The 25,891-nt window shown below is 34.6% G+C and overlaps 1 protein-coding gene and 1 pseudogene across 1 annotated transcript; both read left to right on the plus strand.

Moving 5' to 3' along the window:
- The first annotated feature begins 587 nt into the window (after positions 1 to 587).
- Positions 588 to 16,966, plus strand: LOC112506729 (kinesin-like protein KIN-6). Its single transcript, XM_025110973.1, is given in 28 exon segments — positions 588 to 1,121; positions 1,722 to 1,921; positions 2,191 to 2,314; positions 2,443 to 2,537; positions 3,074 to 3,209; positions 4,049 to 4,114; positions 4,297 to 4,359; positions 4,463 to 4,513; positions 4,687 to 4,769; positions 4,912 to 5,029; positions 5,576 to 5,621; positions 5,885 to 6,090; positions 6,258 to 6,476; positions 7,062 to 7,100; positions 7,102 to 7,131; positions 7,242 to 7,329; positions 8,894 to 8,997; positions 9,289 to 9,351; positions 9,546 to 9,614; positions 9,814 to 9,873; positions 9,988 to 10,072; positions 10,302 to 10,447; positions 12,063 to 12,147; positions 12,379 to 12,488; positions 15,626 to 15,697; positions 15,883 to 16,007; positions 16,704 to 16,790; positions 16,849 to 16,966. Coding segments are annotated over 28 exon segments (3,198 nt in total). The 3' UTR covers positions 16,943 to 16,966.
- A 6,567-nt stretch (positions 16,967 to 23,533) lies between these two features.
- On the plus strand, positions 23,534 to 25,213 carry LOC112508812 (annotated as a pseudogene).
- The last annotated feature ends 678 nt before the right edge of the window (positions 25,214 to 25,891 follow it).

The raw sequence follows: 25,891 nt of genomic DNA on the forward strand, positions 1-25,891 counted from the left end.
ATTTTTTTAATTTAAAAAATCATTAACATAATATCTTTTATTTTTAATTAAAATAAATTTCATCAATAATTTTTTTTAAATGTAAGTATTTTTTTGGTAAATTTGTTTTATTTTATATAATGTAAGTACTTTTTTTAATTCAAAAAATGTTTAAGAACTTTATCGTTAAAAATATGAATGTTCATTAGTTTGTTTTCCATGTTTTTCCATTATTTTATTATGTTAATTAGTTTTATAGGTTATAAGAAAATATATATAACAAGTTTTAAAAAGTTCAAGAAGTTGTTTAACAGGTTTTGCAATGTCCAAGACTTATTTATTCTAAAAAATAATCCAAAACTTAATCATTTCAAACACTAAAGTCTATTAGGTTTTTTAAAATTTTACTCTATTATTTTCAACCAAAAATTAAATTTGTTTGGATATTTTTTTTACCGTTTGTTGTGTATATTTTTTCATTTAAAAATTTCGAATATATTTTGTTTGAAAGCAACGCGGATCAAAATACAAGACACAGTCTTCTTGCATCAAATTTCAAACGTTGCCTTTCCCGGTTGCAATTGAAGCTTTCAACCGATTACTCAGCAATGGAGATGAAGAAGAGYCCGCCGCCCTGCCCAAACACCGTCACCGTTCGGAGAAACCCTCCCCGGAGAGCCAAACCAACTCCTGCCTCCGTCGTCCCCTTTTCACTGCCTCCGTCGTCTAAAAAACCTTCAGCTGTACGCTCCTTCCCCATTCAAGACATYCTCTCCATTGACGTTCCCGACGTTGAGAACCCTAAACAGGAGATTACGGAGTCTTCGTCTCCCAAGGAATCCTCAGATTCCGAGAAGCTTAAGGTTTTTCTTCGAATAAGACCGCTTGTAACGCAACAGAAAGTGGGAGGATCAGTGAAGAATGGAGGTCAGAAGAATGTTTGGCCTCAAAACCCTAATAGGAAAAAAGATGCTCTGAAAACGGCCAAGGCTGCCGCGAAGAAGAAGAGTGAGATTTGTTTGAAAGTTAACGACTCGCATTCTGTCACGCTTTGTCCTCCACAAAGCTTGGTAGATGTTAGACGGACAAAGTCTGAAGTTTATGAAGGCTTTTCTCATGTTTTTTGTGCTGAATCATCTCAGGTTATCGTCCTTCAATCTTGAATTTTATTTTTTGATTGTTCACTACTAAAAACATTTTGCATGTTTCATATGTAGAAGATGTAGCAACATATACACTTTTGTTACCATGACATATCTTATAGGTGCTTATCTGAACGTATTTTTTTGCACAGTAAGTTACCGGTATCAGACAGTCCAGTAGATGCGTTCTTCCCCAAAATGCATTAAATTTCGACTTTAAAGCATCCATCTACCTTTGCTCGTTCTGTGGTTGCTTGAATCTTTTCTTCAAGATGATCATTTTTTTATCCGTATTAATAAATGGTGTGAAATTGTAGACGACTTGGTGTTTTATTGTGAACTATGTGAAAATACTTATAATCTGTTGTAAGATACAACTGTTGGTGTGTAAGATGCATTTGATAAAGCGTGATGACCCTGGCAACAGGGGATCTGTCTTTGGAAATGTTGTTTTATAAAGTGTAAATAAATGGTCTGCCCCACAAACAATAAATAAATAAGTGAATAATAGAACAATCATGATAATAAGGTCAAATTTTTTATGAATTGTGGAAATGATCAAATGTGTCTGTTGTTTTAATGTTGGTTTGCTTATCGCAGCGTGAAGTCTATGAGAGAATGGTTAATCCTCTAGTGGATGATTTCTTAAAAGGCAAGAGCGGAATGCTTGCTGCTATGGGTCCAAGTGGATCTGGCAAGACTCATACCGTCTTCGGAAGTGCTAGAGAACCTGGTATGGTTTCTCTGGCTCTTCGTCAAATATTTTCAGTAAAGGAGAGCAATGGAGCTAAATATTCAAGGTTATTGGTTAAATTCTAATCATATATAACATTCTTTCTTCATATACCCTTTCATTGATGATATCATGATTTTGTAAACTTTTTTCTCTTCATCTTCGTGATAAGTAGAATCAGTGGTTATTGCCTGGTTRATTAGTGGATGGTTGTCTTGTTTATTGGAAAACGACATGTCAAATACTAGCTAGCTTGACAACCGTTAGCAGCAGACAAGTTAAAAATCTCTATCCACTAAATATTTTCAGAAAATTTATTGTGCTATATTGTCGCAGGACATTCTATCTGTCTATGTTTGAAATATATTCAGAGCGAGGAAAAGGAGAAAAGATTATGGATTTATCACAAGATGGAGGTGATTTATACATGCAGCAATCAAATATCAAAGGTCTCCAAGAGGTTCGGTAACTTTTCATATTTATATTATCATCCCAATTTTTTACCTCATGAGTTCTTTCATCTTTCTTTGAGTTATCTCTAATAGATCAGGGATTCTATGAGTGTCTCAATTTGTTCGATATACACAGGCAGTCATCCATGACGCTCAGCAGGCTGAATCTTTAATTGCAAGTGGAATGCTAAAGCGTTCTACGGCTATGACAAATTCCAATATTCAATCGAGGTGCGTGCTAGAAGTTCACCTGTTTTGCTATTGTAGCCGACTAGCTGCAACTCGTTTTTAGCAAATTAAAGATAAGTTGACATGTGTCCTAGGAAATATTTTGGATGCTGATGCATATTTCGTATCCCATCTGAGGACTATAATATGACGAAGTGGGCTACCTTGAGTTAATTTATTGTCACGTCTAGAAGCTTGAGGAGTGGCATACGTATGGCAGATTTTTGTTTCTTGCACTTGATATATGTTTATACTGGTATGGCTTATGTGGGTTTGTTTTTGTTGCTTTGTGTCGTTTGAGCAAATAGATAACATTTTACTTGCCATTTACTTCTTGAAGCAAGAGTATCACAAATTGGTTTATTTGAGTTCAGGAGTCATGAACTCAAGGTACATTATTATTGAATAGTTAAATGCTTGAACTGTATCATTTATACGAGTAAATCTGCTCGTTTGCTTCATTGTGATCAGAATTGAAGTAATACTATATTTAGTGTTTGTAATAAGTGTGGGTTTCACTCGTATTTTTAATTTTCCAGCCGTTCACAATGCATTATAAACATTCGCAATGATCTTGACGACATTGATGAAGATGCTGGTACTCAATCCTGCACTGCTTTTTTGACCATTGTTGATCTTGCTGGAGCTGAAAGAGAAAAAAGGACTGGGAATCAGGTTCAGATCATTATTGCTTCTTTGTTTTGTTATTGTACATGGTAATCGAAAATTCTGGAAGGTTTATGATTTGACTCCCTACTAAAACCATCTATTATAGTAAATGCTTTGATTGAAGGCCATTATTCATAGTTGTCTGAGCAAAAGCTCTAATAGCTTGTAGTGTCCACCAAGATTTAGGTACATTTGTTCACATACCCCTTTGTTGTCATTGACAACTAACTGAATTTAGGCTTCAGTTAATGTTTATTCTCCAAAATGAATGTATCACATACCAACTACCTGGTAGTTATCTTGATTCTTGATATTTAACTAATTGATGCAGAGGAAGTGGTATCAGGTACCATACTATGATGTATCTGGTACGGGGTTTAATTTGTACATGTGCCATATATCACATTTGCTTTCTTATGATTTGTAAGTTCCATCATCTGCTTTGAAATACAAAAGCAAGATTTTGCAACATATGCGTGTGATTAACTTCTTAGTCTTTCTGATTGAGCTCTGTACTTTATGTTCCATTACATGTATGCCCACATATATGCTTATTTACTTTACTGAATACTGAATGACATTTTAATCATAATGAATGTGGCGGTACTTCTCTTACGGTATGTCATGTAAAGGAATAATGGAAGGAAATGCTTAATTTGATTCCAACGCTTGAGCTCGCTTGATTCTTTGTTGTGTCCTCTCATGTTTAAGGCACAACTATTCTATATCAATTACTATGCCATTGCTATATATGGCAGTGTTTATTGCCGGTGAACTCTGAATAGTTGCCTTGTTTCATCTTGATTACTTACTATGTAAAAACAATCCTTTTATCTTCTTCACAGGGAGCTAGATTGCTTGAAAGTAATTTCATCAACAACACTTCTATGGTGTTTGGATTATGTTTAAGGGTATGTATCACAACTATGGTTATAAAATATAATTTTTTTGTTTACTTTGCTTAATTTATTCTATATTTTTTCCTTCTCTCCCTTTCTGTGTATATACACACAACATATACTTATCATTTCTGTTGGTTGACATACAATAGTTATAATTTGTTTTTGCCTAACTGTTTGATTTTTATGTTCAGTCCTTGTTGGAGCACCAGAAGAACCCCAAGAAACCTTTTCACAAGCACTTCCAAAATTCATTGGTAATGCCCACGACACATGTTTTAAATGCTTCTTCTCCTTTATTCTTAGCTCTATAATTCTTCATGTTGAGTTTATGACACAGCCATTCTTCATTGTTGTCAGTTGACTAAATACTTGCGTGAATTCTTGGAAGGAAAGAAGAGGATGGCATTGGTATGCAGCTTTGCCTCCACCATTTTTTAGTTCCATACATGGCAATATGGTTAAACATAACATTTTGATGTCTCCTAAGAATCCTCTTGATGGATGCTTTCTCACCTTTTAGTGCCTGTATTCTTGTACCATTTTTGACTACAATTTGTTGGTTAATAAACTATTTTGTGTAGATTTTAACAGCAAAACCGGGGGAAGAAGACTATCATGATACATCCTATCTGCTAAGACAAGCTTCACCTTATATGAATATCAAGTACGAGACTTTTAAACCTACCCCAAGAAAGAGTAAAATACATGATTTGCTATTGCTCATGCTTTGTGCAATGCTTATCTTTATCAGTTTTGAACACTTGAAATGGAACTTCAAAGACCCCAAATTCTATTTTTCTTTTTAGGTTTGAGAATGTTGAAGAACAGCCTGGCAATGCCCTTTGTAATAAGAGGCGGACCCAAACATTGCCAAAAGCGGAGCAGGGTAAAAGAATGAAGTTCAGTAGCAATGAAGTTTGTATGGTATCTTTCTTTCCTTCATGACATATTAATGCTTCGATGCTATCATCTTGGGCCTAATAAAGCTCATTGCTACTTTCATAAATGAACCTTGCATACCATCTTGAATTCTATATTTTCAAACAATGGGCAATCAGTTACTACACATATATATATATAATATCAAGATCTCATGAATGGATTTGAAATGCCAGTTGATCTTAGTTTTTGCACATTAACAGTCTGTTTGATGTTAAAATTAAGAGTGTAACACATTGACTGAAATACAAATTACAACCGATGATAACAACAATTTAGCCCAACATTAGTAATTTGGAGGTTAGGGATTTAATTCTTATGGGCCACTTTTGTCTCTGTGGTTGGTGGATTTAGTAAGCAGTAAACAAAATGAAACAAGGTATCTGTGGTAAGCAAAATGAAAAAAAGGTATTTTATGGTAAGCAAAATTTAAAATGAAATATATGTTCAACAACTTGATAGGTACATACGATAAGATGTTTTCAATTGCTACACTGTTTAACTTTTGGCTTTTTAATTTTCATCTTTCAGGCTGGTGAGGTGAAGGGCGGTATTCATCATCAGCTTTCTAAAGAAGGTTACACAAAATTAGAAGCAATTGCTGTTTTTGCTTTGTCATGCATGGCTACTTTCCCTTTTTCTAGATAAAACGAATATACATATATATATGTGTGTGTGTGTATATATATATTTGTGCTTGATATTATTCTCTAGCGTTCTTATATTATCCCCATTGACACATTATGCATTCTACATATTTCCACTTTTGGTTAATCACATACTTGTGCTCTTGAGCACATTCTTTAAATTTTTAAATGTTGTTTTTGCTTGATTGGACAGAGCTGACTGCACAACAAGTCCGAGAGGTTAAAAGTAATGGTTCGTCAGTTGCGTGTTCCAGCATCATTGATATACAAGCAAATGAGAACACATTTGTCGATGAAAATATCATTGATTCAGCGAAGAGAGCTAGAGAGAATCATATTCTGTTAAACTTCTCTAGAGCTTTGTGGAATGTTTTGAAAGAATATAAGAACAAACTAGAGGTAATTTTGTTGTGAGCAATTGGAAGTTGCTGTAGGGCCTTTATCATTTTTTCTCCCACTTGAAATGATAAAATTTGTGTCTAATGCTCTCAAATGCTTTTCTATATAGTTCATAACTATATTAGTTATATTTTAAATTACTAACTACCACTCCACCTATATGACAGGCCAGTGAAAACGCAATCGATTCTTTAAGACACAGCCTCACCGTTGAAAAAAATCGGTCTTCTGCACTGGAGACTGAATTAAACATTGTGAAAGCTTCCTGCTCATGTGGGAAGGAAGTAAAGACAGAGGTTCCGCTGGTTGGAGAAAGTGAATCTAAAGCCAAATCAACAAACTGCTCACTTGAGTTGGTGGCAGACCACTCAATTGATGTCCATGAGGTCTGTAACTTGCAATTTTTCTCTCCTAAATGGCACTGGACCTGACACACACATGCTCTCCATGTATCCACATTTCACGTATGTTAAGGCTTAATTGTGGATTTTATTTAGTAGACCTATGGGTTTAACATTGTGGTCCAAACTCCAAAGCATGTATACTCGTTTTCCAATAGCATTGTTGGATTCTAGTTCACATATTATAGATTTATATTCTCGTTATTTACTTAAGCAACTAGTTTTAAGAGCTCTTTTTATCATAACTAAGTTGATTGATTTTAAGCCATTCCTATCAAGTTACATATTCCTTGGTTTCATGCTCTATGCCATCCCTTGTTGCTTTCTGGAAGCCAACCCACAAACTAGTATGATCTACGTTTAAGGTAAAATCGTGTTAGCCACTTCTAGATTTTTGCGAGCCGCCTTCTTTGCGGCCTTAATCTCTGCAGTAATTGAAGAATACCAAAGCTCTTAAGGATAAATCCTTGTGTAGTTAGTGTTGACATTAGTAAGATGCAAATGTGCTAGCTTATGTTTGTATAATGGGTCCTTCCTTATGATGATGAGGATTATATTTGATATTATCAGGGTACAAGCACAGTTGAAGTTGTATCGACATTGTCTAGTGTTTAATTTTTTTTAAAAACATTGTAACGAGGTATACTATAATAGTGGTGGTTTCAATGGTAGACTTGAATTATAACTAGAAATGGTTAGTTCTGTGTTAGAGCAACTCTGAACTGATGAGTTTGTGATTATCTTGATTAGAAAGACATAGTTCCCTGGGAATATGTTGTGTTTGATAAAGAAGATTTGAAGGAACTTGAAGACACAGAGTTCAGCAATGATATAGCAGGTTCGATTTTCAATCTGAGCTCATATCCGTTACTTGACTAAAACTTTCTTTTATGTGCTCTAATGTGCTTGTTTGCCTTGAATTATGCTGATCAATTGTCACATGGATTGCATGTGAAAACTGTTGTATAGATGTAGCATTTCTGATTTATTGTTTTTATGCAGTCCTGTTATGAACATGCCTTATGATGATGGATCTAAAATCTGCAACTAAAAATTTATTTGTGTAGTACTAATATTAATTTGTATACGCACACATAAATAGGGTCAATGCAGTACATAGACCTTCGTGCTCCGCGTACGCATACTTTCTTTCTGAACTCTCACAAAGTGGAACCGTATTAAGGCACGTGGATTGTGAGTGAATATTAAGAAAGTAATAGTTCAATCGAACAACTACATCAAGTTCTCCTGCACTTCCTTCATTATTTCTACCGAACAACACGTTAAAACAATCCCTCCTTCGTTCTTTAACTTCATCATATATGACTAAAAGTCTCTAATGCATTTTATGAAACTTATGTCTAGTTTGTACTGTCTTCTATTTTAGCTAACTTGAATGCTTCCTTTTCCTCCTTGACAGAATCCTTAAGTTTTCTACACTCCCTTCCCTTGATTATTTCTTTTGAACAACTCTTTAAAACAATCCCTCCATTGTTCTTTAACTTCATCATATATGAGTATATGACAAACTCTAATGCATTTTATGAAACTTATGTATAGATACTCTGTCTTTTATTTTAGCTAACTTGTATGCCTCGTTTTTCTTCCTATTTGTTTTGTTCAACTCATATCCTTAGTTACCTTGTGTTGATAACTGATAATGTTGTTGGTCACTGAACAACTGCATGTATCCAAGGCAAAATAGATCAAGTGGTCATCGAATTACATGATTTTTTTTGACACTTATATAACTCAACAAAAAGATTTATCAATCTCATGCTTATATTCTCCCAATAATAAGTGATTCAGTTTTGGTTGAGCAGAGATGGGATTTAACAAATCTAAGGACCGTTTACCCAAACAAATTTGCTTAAGCGTTGAATGAATTAAAGGCCCTGTATGGTTGCTGAAGGTAAGCAAAAGGTCGGCCACTGAATGGGTAAGCAAAAGGTTGGTCACTGAATGGGTAAGAACCCCTAAGAGCATCATCGATCTTATTAAGAGGCAAAAAGTTGGTAAACAGCATAGCCTCCAACCGAATAAAAGGCATTAAGAGGAAAGTGAACACCATGCAAGTGTCCAATAGTTGATGATCAGTGCTTTAATTCAAAAAAATATTGCAACTATGTCATTGCTAAATTGTTTTGTTCATGAACATGAAAAATACATGAAAGTTCAGTGATTGCTGGCCATTGCTAAATTGTTTTGTTCATGAACATGAAAAATACATGAAAGTTCAGTGATTTCTGTCTATTTTGCTTGTTTTGAAACACCGTTCATATAATTTGTTGGACTTTGTTCTTTTGTTTCTATGGTTTGTTCTCGTTTATGTGTAAGATTATCTTATCATGTAGTATGTTTATGCTTGTTATATCAAGGCTGTTTACTTTTTTAAATCTCAGGTTGTGCTACTTCGGAGTCTGTTGTTAGTGATTCAGAGTTACTTGTACATTGTGATGAACTTTCTTCCATTGTGAAGGAAGATCAACGGCAACACAAAGAAGAGGTTAGGCTAATCTTTAATGCTCTGAAGTTAATGTATGTTGAATTACTTTTTTTTATCTGTTTGGAGTTTACCGCTTTAACTTGATGCTACACGCCTACACCCAAGAACTTGGTTGTGTTTATGCCATCAACAAGCATTCATGGTGTTCAAGTTCTCATACACACAAAAGAGCATTGTGTTTTATACATTGAAGCACTGTGTGCTACAGTAGAGTTTTTAATAGGATAATTACTATGTCTTTCAAATGCCGACTTTTACATATTATTCACTTTAAATTTGGTAAATGCACAGGTTTCATCTTTGGATCCCAGTGAATCAGAATGTATTGAAAAGCAGAACATATTGGATGACACTGTAAGCAGATTCCATCTTTTTTATCAGTTTTCCAATGGTTAGATTTACATATATTATTACTTCATGTTTGTCTCTCCCTAAAGACTCGTGTTGTACCCCATGCCTTTCCGGTTACATCATAATGTTGTAATGCTTTCCATGATGCTATATCTCAAGATTTTCTACCCTAACCCAAAACTACCTATGATGCTCAGGTTGCCAGATCTGATGCTGTTAACTCGGATTGCTTTAGCACTGTCAGCTTAGAAGAATGTAACAATAAGGTAAATTCAGATGACCTAAATTAATGGAGTAAAGTCAATTATCTTCTAACTTTTACACAAATGATGTAACAATAAGGTCCGAAAGTGTAGACAATAGGCTCGTATTTTACACCAATGTAAGGATCCACATTCTTTAGAGATTTTGTTCTTAAGATGAAGACTTGCCAAAGATGATGAATGCTATCGTGCTATTGATCAGGGAATAATCTCTGTTGAAATCTTGTCAATATCCAGAAATCTTGAAGAGCAGAGTAATGAGGTATATTTATAGTTGTGATTTTATAACTATATAAAGTGCATTATAGCCAGAAAGGGTTATTTAGGGTTGTGCATAACAACCTAAAAATGAGAATTTTGTCATTATATTGATCAGAAAGTTGACGTCTCAAGTACTAATGTTGTGGATAAACAGGAATTCAAAGAAGTTGAAGAAAAAGAGGCCAATGAAGAAATATCAGGTTAGAATTCCAAGTCTTATTTGAAAACTGGAGATCTATATCTTTGGGGGGGGGGGGGTACTATTTATCAAAATATGCAACTTTCCTTTGATAACCAATGATGATATTCCCTCCATCTCAAACTAAGTGTACACTTTTCATTTTAGTTTGTCCCAAACTACGTGTCTACGTTCCAATTCTATCAGTAGCTATGAGATGGTGAAATTCGTTACTTTCTCTTGATCATAAGATACCATCAAGATTGTAAATGTTTCTTCAGTCGCAGATTGTCATATTTTAGATTCAGCTGGCCAAGGTTCAGTGTTGCCTTCTGTAGTTGAAGTGGAAGTTTCTTCCTTCTTAGAGGAAGACCAACCAGAACAGGAAGAGAAAGAGGTTAGTTTGATCTCTAATTTCTTGAAATTATTGTATGCCTTATTGCCTCATTGTTATTTGAGAATGTGTTGCTTAACTTGAAGTTAAACCTCTGAACCTGGTTGTCTATACAGCATTCATGTACATATTGTATTGATGTTTCTTTTATAATTCTATACAGTATTTTTTTTAATAATGTTATTGGTAGAAATTTCATTTTGGAGATAGATGTTAGGTTTTTTACTTTGAAGTCCATAATAGGTCCAAACCGCTTAAACATGTCAGACCAGACCCCCAATTTTTATGGTTCGGTTTGACCAGTTTGGAAAATTTCATAATCTGCTATTGCGCTTTGGTTTGCGGTTTGGGGGGTTAAACTGCCCGAACCGAACCGCGAACACTCCTACCCGAAAGACATTGTTTAGTATCTAGTCCAACATGGTCTGACCGCGGGTTTATTCAAGCAATCCTCGTTTCTGAAACTTCCAACTTCTTCTCATGGCCATGGGCCTCCCTTACCCTCCCACCCACCCATACAATTTAGGGGTTGTTTACCAAAACACTTACCAGCCTACCAAGCCTACCAGGTAAGGGCTTACCGGTAAGATGAACCACTATCAGTAACCTTACCAGGTAAGAATTGGCCATCAAAATGGCATCATATGCAACAATCTTACCCGGTAAGCGCTTACCTTTATGAGTCATTACAGAGTAAGACTCTCGTTCTTTGCTGTATCTCTTACCGAGTAAGATTTTCGGCCTTTGCCATTTTAATCCGGTAAGGTAAGTCACATGGTAAGCGTTTGGTAAGTGGCCCCTTAGTTTGTTTGATGGCTAGCTTGTAAAATTTTCCCTTCAGTTTTAGTGGACTTCCTGTAGTTTTAGAAAAACAATATTACGATAATAATATAATTTTCTGAATTATTTGATTTACGAGGTTTTATGCATTTGAATACACTTTGGGAGACTTAAAATCCGTTTGATCCGTCTCCATTTGACGTAAGTTTTTTTAATTTTACTCATAACCAAATCAATCCATTTATTTATAAATGGGGCAAAATTATCATCTCTAGCTTTAAGAGCATGCAATTATTGCCACTTGCTTCATTTGCTTTGGTAATTTTGTGATTCTTTTCCCTAATTAATGGTGGTATTTTTTATGGTAAAGAGAATGTGTTTCTTAAAAAGTGCTTTTAACTTTGTAAGGTGGTGTGAAATAAATATTAGAATAGTTGGCCAGGAGACAAAAATACACTTATAATCGATAATATTGCTAACTTTTCTCTTGAAGTTTGGGTATGCCCAAGTTGTTGCATAAAAATCTATATTCTTTGAAGAAGTTTTATTACAAATCCATTGTTTAATCTCTACAATGAACCTATGCTGGTCTAATAAAAGGTTCGGGAGCAAGTATGAACAACCTTCTCACAAGATGTAATTTTTTTTTGGCTAGAATTGGTTATTTAATGAGGTATATTTTGCTAGAATTGGTTATTTTGAAAAGTTTCAAGATCAAAGTGATGGGGAATATTTCATAGTTGTGGTTTTATTACCGGATAAGATCATTATAGCTAGAATTGGTTATTTTAGGTTGTGCACGACCACCTAATTTTTTTTTTTGCCATATATCGATCAGAAAGTTGACGCTTCAAGTACAAATGTTGTGGATAAACAAGAATTCAAAGAAGTTGAAGAAAAAGAGGCCAATGGAGAAATTTCAGGTTAGAATTCTAACCACACGGTTTCTTAATTGAAAATTGATGATCTATATCGTAGTAGGGGTACTATTTGGTAGAATATGCAGCTTTCCACTGATAACCAACAATGCTTTCTGGTACACGATATGTTGCGTCTCTAATGCTGATCATGAATGGTTGTTTGATGCTCATCTTTGAAATCTTAGCTGGATCATAATGTTACCTTCAAGATTGCAAGTGTTTCTTAAATTGCAGATTGTCCTACTTTAGATTCAGTTGGCCAAGGTTCAGTGTTGCCTTCTGTGGTTAAAAATGAAATTTCTTTCTTCTCGGAGCGAGACCAATCAGAACAGGAAGAGAAAGAGGTTAGTTTGATCTCTAATTTCTCGAAATTATTGTATATGCCTTTTGTCTAATTGTTTTCTTATTGGGAATGTGGCCCTTAACTCAAAGCTCTGAACCTAGTTGTCTACATGGCATTCATGTACACATGGTGTTGAAATTAATAATCGGTGAATGTTTTTGTACAGCCACTATTTTGCTTCTGCTTACCAGTATGTGCATGGAAAACATTTTCAAGATTTTCTTCGATACTTGAAAACTGAATGAACGAACAAGGGGTAATACTTTAGAAAATTCTGTCTTCTCTCTCTTTCCTCCTCTGCCCTGATCCATTCCTATGAATCTATAACGGTAGTGATAACTTTGCCATACATAGAGTTCGATGATTGCGTAATACCATAACTGGTGTGTTGTTCAGTAAATTTTAGTTGTCTGATTGTCTCTAGGTTACACAAACTTTATGAGAAAAAATTGACAGGGGGCATACTTGTATAAATGTGCTACCTTCTGATCAGCCTAGATTGATTACTACTTGTTGCTACCCTCCCTATAGAGATTATATTATGAGGCTTTCTTCTTGCGTGGTAAACGTCTGAGTTTCGCTAGGTCATATGGGTCTGATAATGGGTCATAACAGGTACTTGTTCAATATTTAGTGTAGGTAGTTCTGTAGTTGACCCACAAACTTATTTTGTTTTTACAAGTATAAACCAAACCAAACCAACCCAACCCGGTATATCCTACTTGGAAAAATAACTCATATAATTTAATCTAGGAAAACCAAACATCTATAAATATTGACAGTAAAAGCATATATTCTGCTGAGTTTGTTGTTGCATAAAGCCTGTTGGCTTTATTGTTGCACAGGGTCTGCTGAATTTGAGTGGAGAGCCAATATCTTTGGAAAACTTATTCTGTCTTTCATTCCATGATAAAAGGATTTCCTAATTGTTGGTCCATAACGGATTTACAAGAGTTTCAGCGGTAACAGTTTGTAGGGGGGGGGGGGATGAGTACAAACACACAATTTTTACATTTTAAATTCATTTATTGATAAAAGAAGATCAATATGGATTTACAGATTGTTGTGGAAGAAGATAAGGTTAAGACCTAATCTAAACAATCTTAGAAACACACATATTGCACAGAAGATGAGAATAAGAGAGAAGAGAGTTAGAATAAGAAGGTACTTGCTGAGAAGAGAGTTTTTTTCATCTATTTATACCCATTGCATTTAATGCAAGTCAGAAGGTACAAGCCATGTGGCAAACTTTTGTGGAGATCTTGTCATTTGTCTTCAGATATGTAGGCTTTTGGCCGCATATGAACAATTTGACTTTCTCAAAGTTGGTAAGCACATTTGGAGACAATAAAGTAACTCCGTACGTGTACTTTTCTGTGTGAGGTATAGAGTTGTCTTTTTTGTGCAAGAGGATAAAGACAAAAATTAATCTTGTAGAGCAAGATTCATTTGATTGCTGACACTAATTCAACTCTAGAGTTTCTTCAGTGTTCGCTGAGTCTTGGTTAGATTTCACACTTTGATTTAGACACGTTTATGTATCACTGAATTCACTTTAGATCACGAACTGTTGTCTCTCTTTTCAGCTACTTCTTCGACATCGTTGAAGGCTCCTTTGGTGTCAGTTTTGTCTTTGAGGAATACTTGTTCTTCGAGGGTTTTACAGAATATGTTCAACGATTACTTGAACAGACTCAAAGATGATCGTTAAAACTGAACGGAAATACAACAAATACATTTCACTAAGTATGGAGGGTCATCATTAAATCACTGAGAGTGTTTGGATCAACAATAATATATAGGCATTGATCCCTTGTTGTATAGGTATCTAACATTGGATGCGACTCAAGTATGTCTCTAATAAGCATGTAGAAGACTTCAACCATCAATGATATTTTAAAAGCTTGTATCTCAGCATCCTAGCAGCCAATATGTGGAAAAAAGGTTAAATCATTAACCACATTCAGAAGGACATGTGAGATGATATGGGAAAACACTACTTGAGATTTGAACATTTGAAAAGTCAACGAGGGCATGAGGTCTTTAATATTATATATTTCTCAATGTAGGCACATGTTTTTGTCTCCATCCCTCCCTCTTCTATACCTTTGGAGGATATAATTGTGAGATATGTGGAACCCCTTCTGGTTACTCTCTAAAAGAGCCCTGAGGAGAGAATGAGGCTTCCAACGTATATTGATGTGGAAAGGTCCAGGTTTGGCCGATATCGGATTCTGACAACGCCCCTTAAATGTCCTAGAGCTTCGAGTCTCAGGCATTGATGTCCCCCAGAGGTTTATCTTGGCTCTGATATCATCTTGGACATGTGAAACCCAACTAGATTACTCTTCAAATGAGTCTTTAAGGAGAGAAGAGGGTTTCCAACATATATTGAAGTAGAAAATTCCAAGTCTAACAAATGTAAGACTCTGCCACCATAGTTGTTAAAGCGTGCCTGAGGCATGCGTAGGCTCTGAGGCTCAAGGTCTTGGGCTTTTTTTTTTTTTTTACAGTCGAGGCTTAGCATATCCAAGAGGCTCACTAAAGCGTTTTGCCTTGGCTGAGGCGCCTTGTGGGCCTAGGCACGCCTCATAAAGTTTTATTAAATAAATATTAATCAAACACTGAAACACTAATGTTTAATAGATGACATAAGTCAAACACTAATATTAAATTTTAAACTCGATTCTTAGAACTTCAAGCTTCCTCTATAAATACTTCTCCCTCACGGCTCACGCTCTAAACCTTTGTCCCTTCTGCCTATATTGAAGTATTGTTTGTTGCTGCACATTTGAGTTGTGTGTAATTGTGTGTGTGTATATATATATATATATTTTGATAAGATATGCCTCACGCCTAGGCTCGGGACCCATTTGCGCCTTGAGCCTTTAACAAATTTTGTCTGCCACCAACAATGATGAAAATTGGGGCATACCTATCCGTCAGTGAAGTGCATGGCTCAGTAATCAGTTGCATAACCTTGTCTAACAATTTGTTGTTTAAATATGCTTGGAGAGTTGCTTGTTGATAAGTCTACTTCGTCTCTACATATCCCATGAAGAAAACTGGATGTTTTCTTAGGTTGAATGAAATGTACCATATTTCCTCCGATTTTTGTAATTTCGTTCTTGTGTCCAGGTGACTGTTTTGATTTCTTTGTCAAATGGGGAGGGATTGAAGTGCATAGAGAACCCACAAGCTTTAGACCCTGTAAGGAACTCTCACTCTCATCCTAATTTACCTTTGGTGTTTCATAATCATGAAATGACCTCCACAAACTTTGGTAGGCCCATTTTCGTTACAGTTAATTGCGACCAAAACTTGAAAAGCTTAGTGTTTAATTTCTACAGTTATGATTATTACAAGTGTAGAATGCTTTATACTATTGGTTATAGGAAATCGCGGATGAACTGTCGGTCTGCCCGGAAGATGTCAGTTCTCAGGGGTGCAATGCCAGTAAGCTGCAGGAAGAGTCAAGTGTTCAACACTGCCAAGTATCCAATGCTGTGAAACCAAAAAGGTATCTTCTTTATAAGCAATACGGTTCGTCCCCCTTCTAGCAAATTAAATTAGTTCATCAACATATACTCCCTTCGTCTCAAAATATCTATATTTTAGTATGTCTTGGATTAAGTGTTTATTTTCCAGTTCTACTCTTAATCATGAGATGGAAGAGAAGTCATTGTACTAATATTAGTAAGGGCAAAATTGTCATTTAGTTAACAAATAAGTCTAATAATCACACCCTTCTAAAACTGTGTGTCTTTCTTTTTATTGTGGACATTTATTTTGGGACGGAGGGGGTACAATTCACCTATCGGGCCTTTTACTACAATTGATTTGGAGAGGAGAGTGTAAAGGATTTCCATATGCTTTTACTTTTGTAATGCTTGTTATTTTCAAGGCAAATTGCATGAAAATGCATAGTAATTTGGTCCGATTTCTATTTTGTGCAACATCTTTTAAAAATCTTCATTTGGTACCTCGTATGTGATATCTCAACCATTTAAATCGAAGTAAGTTATACAAAATAGGAATCAGATCAAAATGCGCTGCATTTTCCTATTTAAACCAAATATCTAAATGTTTGAGATATCATATACGAGAGCCAAAAAGAAAGTATGCTGCACAAGATAGGAAATCAGAGAAAAGCACGTTATATTTTCTTACATATTGCACTTATTTTTAAGACAACTATTGTTTGGCTGATTATTAGGAGACTTCGACCTGCTTCATCGGTGATGCTAAGGAACGTACACATTTTAGACATTGATGATGCGTCCGAGATGCCAAAGGTACATCGTTTTTTATTCATCTCTCGAAAGCAACAATTCGTGTTTAATGTTTTACATATTCCATGCACAGGGAAAAAGAGGGGAAAAGGAAGATGATAGAAAAAGAACACAAGGTAGCATTTCTCTTCTACGCCTTCTGAAACAAAACATCCATCGCTAGAAAGTACAAAAACAGTCATTGGGATATTTTGCAAATTTTGAATTTAAATTGCCTTCTTGGCTTGTTATTATAAAAATTGCTTTTGGAATGAAAAATTAGGCCATGTTTATTGCTTATCACATGCGATCTTCAAAAAGGCGTGCCATGGCCTACGTCATGGCGTAAGATGCGTCTATGCCGTTACGATAGGACCCGTAGCGTTTTACGCTTTTAACTTTAGATTTTATATTTTACAATCTTAACTAATCACATCATTCATAGATTATTGGATTCACACATGTCATAAACTCACGGTTAAATCAAAGTTGTAAGACTCTTTGAAGTTTTATTTTGAATATATTTGATCACAAACTTTTTATATAACTGGTTAATTTATATGAATATTATTTTTTTAGTATCATTATCTTATTGAATAATAAATTGAGAACATATAAATTATATATATGACATACAAATTTGTCGTTTTATGTCACGTCTTAAAAAACATCGGCTCCTCGTCGTGGGCCCGTGGCATGTAAGGTTTAAGGCTTGTGTTTCTCGTCATGCTTTGCCTCATGCCATTTTGAACCTTGCTTACGTGACAAGGTTTACCCAATGAGTGTTGATAAATGACCCCTTAGCCTTGAACAGTTTATTTTATCACTTTATCGAGGTAAATCCGAGCTTGATTTGTTTTCGAAAAAAATTATAGGTTTGTGTGACTTGAGCTCATAACCCTTAGGGGTTGTTTGGATCATGGGAATTGAAAGGAATTGAAAGAAATTGGAATGTCCAATCCTTTGATCAATTTCTAAATAGAGAGTGTTTGGTTCATGGAATAAGATTATGGAATTCTTTCAATTCCAGTCGATTCCTTCACGCACAGATTTTACAATTCCATGGCAATATGTTAGGATTTCAATTCCTTTCCTATAGATTCCTTCCTTAATCCAATTCCGATAAGAATTCCATTCCAATTCCATGCAATCAAACGCAATCACAAGGCATGGTCAGATTCTATCAGATTTCATTCCTTTCCCTCAAAGTCAAATTCATTTGATGAATTCCATTTTACGAACCAAACACCCCTTTATGGTTGAGTTTTAAATCATGTTTTTGTTAATATTGTTATTGGTATAGCAAAATATATGTAATCAAATTCTCTTTATTTATACTACAATAAAATCAGATTTATAGGATGTAAAAAATGTCTAAGGTGGTGTTTGTTTTTTAAGAGGTGTTGAAGTTTGATTTCACTTCTGGTTTATAAGAGGTGGTGTTGAAGTCTGAAATGTGAATCAGTCAGACTGTTTGTTTTTTCGTCTGAAGTCTGAAAGTTAAATTAATAAGACTGTTTGTTTTTGTAAACTGATAAACGTCTGAAATTTGAATTAATAAGACTGTTTGTTTTTTTTAAACTGACAAACATCTTAATTCTGAAATCTGAATTAATTCATTTCAATTAAATTCGATTGAAACATCCAATCATTCAAACCATTTGTAAATCACCATTCATTTTTAACACATTAAAAAATTCAACTGAAATACGTCAATTGATTCAACATACAATATAAAACACAAACAAAGTCTAATAACAACTAGAATCAATATTCATTTTGCAGTAATTGTGTCGCAATTTCTTCTCTTAAATTAGTCATATATGTTTGGTCAGTAGCACTCTCATGCGATTGAACCTCTTTAGCCTCATCCTCGCCATCGTTCCCTTGTTCGTTGGTTTGATCATACTCAGAAAATAACTCATCACTTAAACATTCCTCTCGTATGAAGTTGTAAACCACGAAACATGCAATAACAAGGTCTCTTTGAACCTCAAGTGTAAATGGTGCTATTATTTTCAATATCGAAAAACATGCTTTCAGGACACCATAAGAACGTTCAATAACATTTCTAAGTTTTGCATGATAATGATTAAACTTTTCATACTTGTTTATTGCTCGTCGACAACGAAAATCTCCGAGCTAATATCTAACATTACAATATGGCGCTATAAAACATTGGGTTTTTGTATACGCAACATCACATAGATTTTTATTTATCTGAAAACAATAAATAAAATTGTTCAAATGAATATAGTAAATATATTACCTCTAAAATCAATAGTATACCTGAAGGAGGAATTGGAAATTCAGTAGCACCATCTGTTAAAACTTCGGACAAAACTCTATAATCATGTGCAATTTTTTCCCATCCGACAACAACAAATGTAAAAACCATGTTGAAATCACAAATTGCCAAAACATTTGATAACATTCATCATTTTCTCGTCCTCTATATAAATGTTGTTTATGAATAGGGACGATAACATGTATTATAGTTCCATCCAAGGCGTCAATTACTCCCTACATTAAAGGTAATAGTCAAAATAAATTTAGTAAGGAAAGTTATATAACTATTATCGGATTATTATTTACCTTAAATATTCGTCGTAACCTCCTATTATTTCCAAGGATGTTTGGATTAGGATTAAATGATATAGGAACTATGATCTCATTTTCAAACTCCATCATTTTATCCAACACTTGATGAAAAAATTTATGAATTTTTTGTGTTGAGTGCTGGAACCTGTTTTTCAACACTCTATAACGTTGATTGTGACCAATAATCATCAGGAAAATAGCCATATTTTCTTCGACTAATATATGTTTGCTATTCGTTAACCAACCTTTTGCTTTAAAGTGATCACATAGTTGATGAAAGCTCCACAAGACATTCACAACAACTCAATACATTGCCCATCACTACCTTCAACTAGCTCATCCATTAATTGACGTCCAGTCATTGCATATGTATTATCTTTTTTTCATTTTCAAACGTCTTTGTTGCAAGTATAACATATACAAGAACACGACGATGAGAAGTAAAGTTTTTTTTATTATTATTATTCATGATAAACCTGTTAAAAGCATAAATAAAAATTATAAATATAATTAAACTCCAATATTAAACGCACTACCAAATAACAACTTGTTCAACTTACAAAACAAGTAACCAAGTTGTCAAATATCAAACACATAACCAAATAATATGTTCAATACAAAACAAATAACGAAGTAACTTGTTCAAATTCCAAAAACTAATTCATGAGTCTCAATCGTCTTTCCGTCCTTGAAGTTCATGATGTTAATCTATCAGCATCTGAAGGGATCGTCAACCATGTCTCTCTTAATAATGTTGACTGCCCAAAAATGTCAATGGCTGCGCTGTAAAGAGGACTCCTTTTATCAAGGTCAAGAGTGTTCAACCGTTCAATACAAACATTTAGGTTTGAGGTTTGTTGTGCAAGTGTGGTTTGTTGTGTAACAAATGTCTAAAGGGCACCCCTCATTTCTAAAGCCAATTCATCCATGTCGACCCTGGTTTTACTCTTCTTATTTGGTCTAGACGGAGTTGTGCTCGATTTATCGACAATTGATCCTTTCTCCTCATCTCCATCCACCTCATTTTAAGTATTTTAACAGTAATGTGGATATTAGATGTAAATGATGATGATGAAATCGTAGTCCTCCCACAGGTTGAAGTAGGGGTATAAGCACGAGATCTGGTAGTAGAAGTCCCCTCGAACAAAAGTATACATAATTATGATGTTTTTAAAATTCTTGCTTTTGGAAGTCCCTACATCCAAATTAAATATAATTATTTATATAATACCGGTGCTTTTGTCTTTAATATCTAAAAAGGTAAAAAAGAATAAAAACCAACCTTGAAGAAATCTTCCCATTCTTGATTAGTTAAGGTCATAAATATTATCTATATAATTCCTTAAATACACCAATCCCGAATACTTTTCTTTTAAATAATCATACTGATTTTTCAATTGTTTTTGGGTGAGTTTTACATGGCACACTTCCTCAAACTTTGTTGCCAACTTCACCCAAGTTTTTTTTTGCGAAGACTACCTCCATTTTGACCCACTTTATTGACCTCTTCCAAACAAGTCTCTAAAAAACATTTGGTAATTTCATTTGTTCACCTCACACGCACATTCTCGTCCATCACTAATTAGCACACAAGAAAGAATCACATGCATTCATATAAACATCAAAATCAAATTCTAGCAAATGGGTAGTGTGTATGTGTGTGTACATATATATACATACTTCCTCCCAAATTTGATCATACAACATCATGCGCATATAAAGTCCATATAATTATATCCATAAAATTGTAAACCTTGATACCACTTCAAAACATATTTGTTAATGTTTACGTTTTATTTAGTTTAAGGGTTATTTGTTTACCGCTTAATAGTTCTATTAAGAGGCAGCCTCAAAATTGTTAAGAGGTAAATCTTGTTTGCAATTTTTTTTGTTTCTTAATGGTTCTAAAACCCTCTAAATGATTTTGTATAATGAGCCTCCCTTAACCATTAAGCGCCCTAATTTCATTCTAAATAATTATCAAATAATTATATTTCATTTTGCACTACATCATGAGAGCCTCTTAATAATTATAACTACTTAATCATTATGCATCAAACCATCCAGTAACTGCCAAACAACCCCTTAATCAACCACACATGCTTTATAAGTGCATGTATGCTGCATATTCTCTCTATTTTTTTCAAACTTTAGAGATTTCTTTATTCTCTCATTTTTCTGTCTATATTTTAGAGGAGAGCGTAGGATATTGTTGAATTTTTTTTTTCTCAAATCCCTTCTAAAATAACATAGTTGTTAAAGATGCTCTAACGTTTTCGGATAGCAACCATTTGGTTAACTTAAAACTTAACTTGATGTGCCTTGTCATATGTAATGTACAAGTCGCTTTTTGTAGTTAAATCAAATACGAGTTTTAACATATGACTAAAATTATTAATGATTCATGACCAGGGCTGCTAAGGTAGCGTATGGTACGCATATATGATTAGACTGGACGTGACATAACTGGACGAGATAGAATTGGACGGTACAAAACTATGATGTTTGGTACGATTAGGACTGAATAAAATATGACTAGATAAGTTGCCCCTAAAAGTTGTTTGATAATTAAATATATAATAGTTATAAATGACATAAATAAAGTAAATACTTAAATGATTAAATTTATAAAAAAGTGTACACAATTTTCGTATACATAAATACATACATGTATAATAGTAACAAATTTGAATGAAAATATGATAAAATTGATGGTAGTTCGAAAAAATTAACCCGATTCGTACAATAAATGACCATGTTTTATTCGGTTTGAAAGATCCTTATGAAGATACGATGAAGGTTGTCACAACGACAATGGTGGTGGAGGTAGAGGCGGTGGTGGCTCGTGGACGACGGTAACTATGGAGGATGTGAAGACCGTGGAATAGTAGTGGCGGTGAAGGCCGACAGTGGTGGAAGAGGTAGTCGTACGTGATGTGGTAAAGGTAGTGGTGGTCATGGTCGAGGTGGCCGATGGTGGTTGTGGAGGTCGTGGGGGAGGTTGTTGTAGCGGAGGAGGAGGAGGTGGAGGTGGCTGAAGGCGATCGGTGGTTGCAATGACGAGAGGTAGTAGTGACCATTAAAACATATACAGTATTAAGGTTATATATTAAATTAGTGTAAACTAATGATTTTTTAGTTTCTGCTCCTTTATCGTACTATATATCTTGTTCCACTTTGGTGGAACAAGAAAATTCGTTTTTATTCTACGTTGTCCCACCATGTCCTAGTTTTTTATCCCTGTCTCATGTCGCGCTAAATATTAAATAGTGAATTATTGTACTATTCCATGTTGTGTCAAACGTGGGACAGTGAATTTTGTCCCATCATGTCATATCCCGTCTCATGTACCAAAGGCAAACTAAAATTCATGTATGTGTAAAGATTTGTCTGAAATTCTCATACACATATATGAGCATTTTCTACAACTTTTTTTTAAATAAAGAAAAATCAAGATTTTATTCTTATATTTACTCTAACATAATCTCTATATTTGTTTTAAAATCGATACATAAGAGCATCTCCGATAGCTTTTTCAAAATGAAAAAAATAGAGATTTTAAGCAATTTTTTGTTCCAACAAATTCTTCGAAACATCCTTCAAAATGAATAAAATAGAAGAGATGGTGTAAAAATCTCCAAATTTCGAGAAATTCCAAAAAATTACCATATTCCATGAGAGAAATATTTTTTTATTATATTCCACCGATAAGAAATCTAGAAAATTAAAAGTTTAGGTGAAAAAAATAATATTTTATTAAATATAGAAATATCTTTTTTTTTCTTTTTTCCTATTTTTTTAATTAACATGGATATCCAACCGTTATGCGAGCCGATCAAATCACAGGACGACCACCTGTTTTGCAGATAGCCCAAAGTCACCGCATTTAAACCTCTGTAACCACAAAAGATTTTTTATTTCTTATTGAATTTGAACCTAGGAACTTCCAGTATTTTTTATTATATGGAATCAAATCTTTCTTGTAATACAGTGGAACCGAGGAGTTATTGCATTTTCCCCATAACTAGACGCCTTGATTATTCATGAAGGCTGTTTAGTTCCCCGATGCATCCCTTGGGTTTCTCTTCACTTCAGATTTAAGAACTTCATTCTCTGATACTTTTGATATATCCCATTCTTCCTCGTTTATTTAGACCTGATCAAGTGTTTCAAGATGTCCAACAAAGTTGAAGGAATTGCGGTGGGGATTGATCTTGGAACAACATATTCCTGTGTTGGTGCATGGCTTCAAGCGCAGAACCGTGTTGAGATCATTCCTAATGAACAAGGTAACAAGATTACCCCATCATGCGTCGCTTGGAATGGCACAGAAATGTTAGTAGGTGAGGCAGCAAAAAATCAAATTAACAGGAACCCCAAAAACACCGTTTTTGGTAAGTTCATTTCATCCACTTTGTAGTCTGTAATATAATTATACACCTAACAGCTTACTCTTCAGTTTTTTGCTTATTTTCAGATGTTAAACGTTTGATTGGAAGCAGATTCAGTGATAGCACAGTGCAGAAGGACATCGAGTCATGGGCTTTTAAAGTTATTGAAGGATCCGAGGATAAGCCAGTGATTTTACTTGAACACGAGTCTGAAGACAAGAAACTCTTACCTGAAGAAATATCTTCCATGATTTTAAAAAATCTGAAAGAATCAGCTGAAGCATACCTTGGAACAACAGTTGCAGATGCAGTTATCACTGTTCCTGCTTATTTTAATGACAAGCAACGACAGGCTACGAAGGATGCAGCTACGCTGGCCGGGCTCAATGTCATACGGTTGCTAAGTGAGCCAACAGCAGCTGCCATTGCGTATGGTGTCGATAAGATTTCTGTGAACTGTCCAAAAGAGAAAAATGTCTTCATTTTTGATATGGGTGGAGGAACGTTTGACGTGTCTCTTCTCAATATCAGCAATGTTGGCAATGTTAATGTTAAAGCGGTAGGTGGTGACACTCATTTAGGTGGTGARGATTTTGACAWGGMGATGGTTAATCATTGTGTGCAAGAATTCAAGAAGAGAGAAATGAAGGATGTTAGTAAGAATGCAAAGGCGATGGCTAGATTGAAAGGTGCATGTGAGAAAGCAAAGAGAGATTTGTCTTCAACAACTCAGACTGCAATTGAAGTTGATTCTTTGTATAAGGGAATTGATTTTTCCATGAGATTTAGTCGGGCAAAATTTGAGGAGTTAAATGCTGGTTTTTTCAAAAAGTGCATTGAGCATGTTGAGAATTGTTTGAAAGATGGGAAGATGCAGAAGAACGATGTTGATGATATAGTTATTGTTGGTGGGTCGACACGTATTCCCAAGGTACAACAAATGCTAATGGAGTTCTTTGATTGGAAACCACTTTGCAAGAATATTAACGCTGATGAAGCTATTGCTCATGGTGCAGCATTGTTGGCTGCAAACTTGAGTGGGTATGGCAATAAAATTGTGCAGGATTTGATACTCTTAGATGTAACCCCTCTCTCTCTTGGCGTCGCGGTAGGTGTAGTAGATGACATGAGTGTTGTCATCCCAAGGAACACTCCTATACCCACCATCAAGGAGCATTGTTATGTTACACTATTTGACAACCAAGTATCTGCGGGAATTCGTGTATATCAGGGTGAGAGCAAAAAGGTAAAAGAAAACATCTTCCTTGACTCATTTATTCTTAATGGCATTCCAAAAGCCCCTGCAGGTGAAGAAGAGATAAATGTTTGGTTTAACATAGATGCCAATGGTATTCTCAACGTTTCAGCTGAGGTGGTATCAACGGGTAATAAAAGATGCATAACAATTGAAAAGAGAGGAACTGTTGTCCAAGGATGAGATGGAAAAGATGTTGAAAAAGTAATGAAGTCTATCTCAGAGAAACAAAATGGGATTTTGAATGTTTTCTTCTTGCAGAAAGATCTACTAAAAGCTTTAACGTATGTTCATTTATCGATAGATGTACGTAAAAATGACATCTTTCTGGTTCAATGAAAAACAAATTGATCATGAGTTATTTTTCCCACGTTTAAAATCATAAGTAGTGTGCCTGGCTAATTCTACTTCGCCCAAATGACCTAGTCTCAAAGCTTTAACCACAAGTTCTTCATGGTCAACCAAAGCAAATTGATCAAACAGCTAGTATGGATAGACAAAGATTTATGTAAAAACTTGAACCAAATTGGAAGAAAACAGTATGGGTGGAGGAGACTGATGTGAACTTCTCTATATTTGATTTTCTGCAGGATTAAAAGGGTTTGTTATTTACACCCCATCTATTAAAAAAAATTAAAAAAATATCTATTAATAACATTAAAAGATCTGAAAATTTGAATTTTTCTCTCTTATGTCTCCTCTCCTCTCTCTCTCTCTCTCTCTCTCTCTCTTTTTCTCTTCCTCTCTCTCTCTTAATCTATATTAATTATAATTTTTATTTGTATTATATATTAATTAAATTTAAAATCAATAAATTGGAAAGACAATAGCTTTGTTATTTATAAAAAGTAATATATCATTTATTTTATTATTTTACAAATTTTAA

Source organism: Cynara cardunculus, assembly GCF_001531365.2.
Source record: "Cynara cardunculus var. scolymus isolate 2C chromosome LG 1, CcrdV1, whole genome shotgun sequence".
NCBI classification, from domain to species: Eukaryota; Viridiplantae; Streptophyta; class Magnoliopsida; order Asterales; family Asteraceae; genus Cynara; species Cynara cardunculus.